The 6464-nt window shown below is 39.0% G+C and overlaps 2 protein-coding genes across 2 annotated transcripts in view; both read left to right on the forward strand.

The window, feature by feature from the left end:
* Positions 1 to 691: 691 nt before the first annotated feature.
* Positions 692 to 3651, forward strand: LOC118403771 (zinc finger protein 239-like). Its single transcript, XM_035802571.1, has 2 exons — positions 692 to 825; positions 2577 to 3651. Exon 2 carries the CDS (start codon positions 2584 to 2586, stop codon positions 3619 to 3621), a length of 1038 nt encoding a protein of 345 aa, XP_035658464.1. The 5' UTR covers positions 692 to 825; positions 2577 to 2583; the 3' UTR covers positions 3622 to 3651.
* A 486-nt stretch (positions 3652 to 4137) lies between these two features.
* LOC118403766 (gastrula zinc finger protein XlCGF57.1-like) overlaps positions 4138 to 6464 on the forward strand; it is a 7314-nt gene continuing 4987 nt past the window's right edge. Inside the window, exon 1 of the mRNA XM_035802566.1 lies at positions 4138 to 4980. The gene's annotated coding sequence lies outside the window, so the exon portion shown is untranslated. The remainder of the gene's footprint in view (positions 4981 to 6464) is intronic.

The following is a 6464-nucleotide window of genomic DNA, read 5'->3' on the forward strand; positions in this document are numbered from 1 at the left end:
AGCTACTGTCTCCGTCTGATCCAACAACAAGAGAAAACACTTAGTATGATAGTTTACAACAGTGATACAACGTCAAGTTGAATGAAATTTAATTCTCATTTATTATTTGCAAACCCTAAAACAACGATCGAGTTCGCTCATACAGCAGAACTGTATTTCCTCTACTTATAGAAACCCAGTGAAGGGAATACGAAATATATTTCTTTTTGAAATAGTTGAACTGTAATTTCCAACACCAAAATTGGACTCACCCAAAAGTTTCGACTGCACAGCATCAGTCTTTGTCAAGGAATGAACAATCCACTGCTGTCGTGACGTCACGTTATGCAGATAGAACACGTGACTCAGTAAGCAGTGGATTATAAGTTGCAGGAAGTCTGTGGCGCCCACCGTCTCTATTCAGAAATGTCAAGTAAAGCCTTTCGAAAGCCAGAAATCCAACGGTAGGAAAATTAGGCGACTAGAATATTATTTGCTTTAATAGGATTTTTCCTAGACTAGCTCAATATCCGGCTCTAACTAATTGAACATGCCAATGTTCCTCACGGCCCTCATCCATGAACAGAATTTGGATCTGAATCTATTGGTAAGAGACTGGCCATCATACTAAAGATATATTAAAGGCAAAGCGGTCAAGCCTCAGACGACTGGGGACTTAGCATGACGCTTTGTAACGTGTTGGCGAGAGTCAAATATCTTGGGAATCAGGAGAAAATTTGACCTTTGACCCACCATAGGTCACCTCTGACCCCTCGCTACGACGAAAGAAGAAAGCAGTCCGACTCCCGGCCTTTACGCGAGCAGAAAACCCGTCATAGGAAGCAGGTAAGACTTAATAGCGAGGAGTCAGGTGTTCTGATGTTGAGCGTAAGAGGTTTGGGTTATTTCTGTGGGAGAAAACTAGAGAAATATGATAGTTCGTAGACGATTTCTGTATTTGAATATGGTAGAAATGAAGGGGGAGGGGGGCGAAACCAAACATACGACCTCCGCACGTTGTGTAGGAGGAAAGGTGGTCGTTTTGGAGGGTATAAATGGGTTTTTCGATGATAAAAATTATACGTAGTGTAACGTAAGGGCCTTAGATGGTTTGTAAAGCTCCTAATGCCCCTAAGTGACCTAAATATATGGAAGTAAGGAATGGCGAAGCCAGTGGGAGGTGGGGTTGTTTAGGTTTTTTAACCCGGGAGCTTCCCCCCCCCCCCCCCCCACGATGCCCCATACGGGGCCATTTGGGGGTTTAAAGAATGTAGATATGTAGATGTCTCAATGTTTCTAGTTGTGAAAAGCAATTTTATCTTTTATCACCTGCTACTAAGATATTGACTAGTTTCTATACTGCATCTGCTGTGTGTATCGAATGTAGATTTTGTATATCAGATAGAGAGTGCCACAATATCATCTGTGCTTTACACCTACTTTCATACCCTTTAGTTGTCTAAACAGGCGGTACCCAAACTCTAAAGTAAAACCGTTTCATGTGCCAGAAAGCAATTACTCAAGCAACTGGATATGATTTTATAAGTTGCTTGAGTAACTGCTTCTTTTTGGCATATATTCTTACCTGGATGTCTAACCTTCATCGACATAACCGTTACCACTCTGCAGGTTTCCTACAAAACATTCTGTACCATGTACCGACTCAATGCTGACATTTCAATGCTGATTACAACAATTTTCCTCCGCCAGGGGGTACAAATGATTATATTTGATATAAAGAAGTTTCGTAGCGAGAGTAACGGGTTGAGCGACTGTAAGGGCAGCACAAGCATTTACGAGAAATTAGTAGAGTCTCCATTGTCATCATTTACAAATGTTTTCAATTATATGTCCAGGAGATTTTATACTTTTGAAATATTTCTAATGCTATTTGAACTTTCTGAATATTTCCCCCGGTCTGTAAAACAGTTTGTAAACGATGGTAACAGTATTTTGCCATTATTTGCTATTTTCTACCATTTTTTTGTAATATTGGGTCAGTGGGCTAGGAAGAAAGCAATTCACATCCTTGCAAAGTATGTTTGGGTGCCATGTCAATGGCATACCACAAAGGACCCACTAGTGCCCATCAGTGAAATTTAAAAATATATCAGGAAGACAAAAGGGGCTAACTTTTATGGGGCAATTAATTAATTCTACCATTTGGTAAGGTTAACCATTTTTTGTAAATAATTCTAAAAGTGAAAGAATCCTGCAGATGTTTGAAAATTACTGTAAATAAAGAAATTTTTGTGTGATCTCTTTCAAAATGTTTCCAAAGTATTCAAAGGAATTCAAATAGATTCAAAATTCTATATTAATATTTTTGAAAAAATTGTAACTGTTGGGGCTTAGAAATTCTTTTATTCAAAATAATTCTAAATTATTACAATTATTGTCTAAAAACCCTCATGGTGTCTCGGAATGGACTCTAAAGCTAAGAAAATTAGCAAAAATTGAAAAAGCAACATTTTTGTTCTCACAATACACGACGAAATTGAGTTGAGTTGATACGCAATAGTTATCAGATCAAGTTATAACAATCTATTTTCAATATCATGATGACTTAGAAAATTATTTTTTTATTTTCACAATAGGTTAGACATGGCAACAGCAGGACATGGGTCTCATACTGGAGTAGAGCAGAACCGCTCTGATGGGTCTCCCGCCGAGGTTTTTCAGATTGCCTGTGACAGCAAATCAAGCGATGCTGAACACCAGACGGCAGCACAGAAAGTCAACTTTAAAAACGCCGGTGAGAAACCCTTCATGTGTGGCGAATGTGGGTACAGGACAGCTCATAGGTCTAACTTATCCCGACACATGAGAACCCATACAGGAGAAAAATCCTACACCTGTGACCAGTGCGAGTATTCCACAATACGGAAATCCCAACTTGACTGCCACATAGCAACAAAACACGGTGGTGATAAACCCTACATGTGTGGGGAGTGTGGGTACCGAACAGTAGAAAAGTCTAAGTTATCCGTACATATGAGAACGCATACTGGAGAAAAACCCTACAAGTGTGACCAGTGCGACTATTCTGCAGCAAAGAAATACACTTTAGTTACTCATCAAGCAACACATACCGGGGACAAACCCTACATGTGTGGGGAGTGTGGGTACAGAGCAGCTCAAAGGTCTAGCTTATCCCAACATATGAGAACCCATACAGGAGAAAAACCCTACAAGTGTGGGGAGTGTGGATTCAGGGCAGCTCTAAAGTCTGATTTAGCCCGGCATATGAGAACCCATACAGGAGAAAAACCCTACAAGTGTGACCAGTGCGACTATTCTGCTACACAGAAATATTCTGTGGACATCCATAAAGCAGCAATACACAGTGGCGAGAAACCCTACATGTGTGGGGAATGTGGATACAGGGCAACTCAAAGGTCTACTTTATCCAAACACATGAGAACGCACACAGGAGAAAAACCCTACAAGTGTGACCAGTGCGAATATTCTACAGCACAGAAAGTCAATTTGGACAGGCATATAGCAGCAAAACACACCCGCGAAAAACGCTTAATGTGTGGGGAGTGTGATTTTAGGACAGCTCGGAAGTCAACCTTGTCCAAACATAAGAGAGCCCATATGAATGAGAATGACCAGTCAGATTTGACAGTTACTAAATAGTAAATTGTCTGTTGGTAAGATTTTTACAGTACAAAACACATGGGAGAAATCTAGTGTGGTCAGTGTCACTACTCGATCATGTGACCGAGTTTTGATCAGAGACACCCTTAAAAACTGATGCGAAGAGCCTGGATACGGGAAAAGTGACCGATCGACATTGTGATACCCTTCCGGAATTTAAGGGTACTTTTCACCTCACTATTGTGTTATTATGTAAAACTTGATTATTTATGATTTTCAGGTAGATGAGGTACTGTTTAAGGTAGAATTTATAGAATGACTTTATAGATGATCATAGGATAAGTTAATAGATGTCAAATAGGCAAGTGTTTGTCCAAAGTAAGTTAAGGTATTGAATTGTTTTTGTTACTTTTCTTATTTATATTTGTATCGTTAGGAAATAATATTTTGTCTACTTACTTCGAATATATTCTGTTTTAGAAAATGTCTAACCTGTAGTGAATACCAGCAAGAGAGAATAAACGACCACACAAAAGCAGTGGTCTCTGTGACATGATTTTCACCGGTGTTTTTGAACTAACCTGCAACGTGATTAAGTGTTAATGAAGGAATATCGAATGAAGTACACTGTGGTAGAAATGTGTAATGGTAGATACGTAGTTTTATAGAATTTATTTTGTTGTTTGTTTATTATTTTCTGATAATTCTTGTTGTTATTGTTAAGTAGGAAACTTTAGACTTCGTATTATCTTATTCTAATCTATGTATGACTTAATTAGGATACTAGTAGTCGTCCATAATGAATATCAAGTATGCTCCATGAAGCTGTGTGAGAATTGAGAAGCAACAACCTCTGGCACCACCCGTGGAATGCCCACCCCAATGTCTGTAGTACTATGTTAGCAGCATCTACTGTCTCCGTTTGATAACACAACAAAATACAAAGCTCAATAGTACAGTTTAGAACAGAGATGTGATACGAAATGCAGACAATAAATTTCTTACCTTGCGAATGTCAGAAATGTAAAGCAAAGCCTTTCGAAAAGAAAACAAAATTCAACAGTAGAAAAATCAGGCGACTAGAATAAGATTTGTTTTTATGCGTTTTTTCCGTGACTAACTCAATATCCTCTCCCTCACGGCCCTCACCCATTATCAAAATTTGAATCTGAATCTGAATATTGATGAGAGATTAGCCATCATACTAAAGATAAGACAGACTGAGGGCTCAGCATGACGCTTTGTAACGTGTTAGCGGGAGTCAAATATCTTGAGAATCAGGCGAACAAATTTGACCTTTGACCCACAGTACTTCACCTCTAACCCCTAGCAGCGACGACAGAACAAAGCAACCCGAGTCCCGGTTTACGCGAGCAGAAAACCCGTCATAGAAAGCAGGTAAGACTTAACAGCGATCAGTGAAGTATTCTGATGTTGAGCGCAAGAGTTTTAGATAATTTCTGTGTTTGAAAACTGAAGTAATGTGACAATTTGTAGGAGATTTCTGAATGTGAATATGGTAGAAATGAAGGGGGAGGGGGGCGAAACCTAACATTCGTGTGCGACCCTCATGACCTCCGCACGTTGTGTAGGAGGAAAGGTGGTCGTTTTGGAGGGTACAAATGGGTTTTTGGATGATAAAAAACTATACGTAGTGTAACGTAAGGGCGTTAGATGGTTTGTAAAGCTCACATGTGGAAATGCCCTTAAGTGACCTTTGGAAGCAAGGAACGGCGAAGCCAGTGGGAGATGGGGTTGTTTAGGTTGTCTGACCCAGGAGCCTCACCCCCCCCCCCCCCACGATGCCCAATACGGGGCCATTTGGGGGTTTAAAGAATGTAGATATGTAGATGTCTCAATGTTTCTAGTTGTGAAAAACAATTTTATCTTTTATCATCTGCTACTAAGATATAATTGGACTAGTTTCTTTACTGCATCTTCTGTGTGTATCGAATGTAGATTTTTGTATATCAGATAGAGAGTGCCACAATATTATCTGTGCTTTACATCCACTTTCATACCCTTTAGTTGTCTAAACAGGCGGTACCTAAACTCTAAACGGCTACTTCACAATCTAATGTACCAAAAGGGGGTCACTAGGGGTGAAAATTCAACTCCATTTTATTCTTTTTTTGTTATTAGCAGTTCAAAGGTACACACCTTGGGCATACTATCCTAAAGGATCTCCGCACAACGAGCTTTTATAACTTCGGTACATGGGCTTTTATAAATGGATCACTAAGGGGGTACGGACGCTACAACTGTAGAATTACTAGAACTGCAGCATACTGTATATTCAACATTAGAACAGAAAATGGGTGTTTTATCCTTATCTTCTTGTATAATTAGCATTTGCAATGCTAGGAAATCAACTCAAGTTGCAGTATGACTATGTTAGGTCATTTTCTGGTCATCTGTTACTAAAGCAGCTATAATGATATGCGGGTATTTTGGCTTGAAGCAAAGATCAAATACTATAATTCTTAATCCAGATACCATAGTAGCTAAATATTGGTGGTTATCTATCCTTATTGGGCTTCTACATAAAATCACAACAGATATAGTGTATAACATAACATAGAATCTTTCATATGACCATTAATGAACATTTCAAGGGGGGTACGGACGCTACACAATTATAGTAAAGACTGGTAGTGAACAATGGAATTAGCCCACTAAACATGTCCATTTTCTAATAATCATTAACTATTTACTAATTGAAGCATCCATTAATGCTACTGCAGCAGTTTAACAAAGAAAATGAGAATATAAATATGCCAGTTGAGATTCCACCCAGTTGGATCTGTACTCTACTTTTTGATAACAGGCCTACTGATAGAAGATTTTACAGAATCTGTGATAAAGAAGTGATGGTTTACATA

Source organism: Branchiostoma floridae, chromosome 16 (genome assembly GCF_000003815.2).
Source record: "Branchiostoma floridae strain S238N-H82 chromosome 16, Bfl_VNyyK, whole genome shotgun sequence".
In the NCBI taxonomy this organism is placed as follows: domain Eukaryota; kingdom Metazoa; phylum Chordata; class Leptocardii; order Amphioxiformes; family Branchiostomatidae; genus Branchiostoma; species Branchiostoma floridae.

Bases quoted from the DNA above. Each gene is read 5' to 3' on its own strand.
- LOC118403771 (XM_035802571.1), top strand. From the start codon at position 2,584: ATGGCAACAGCAGGACATGGGTCTCATACTGGAGTAGAGCAGAACCGC.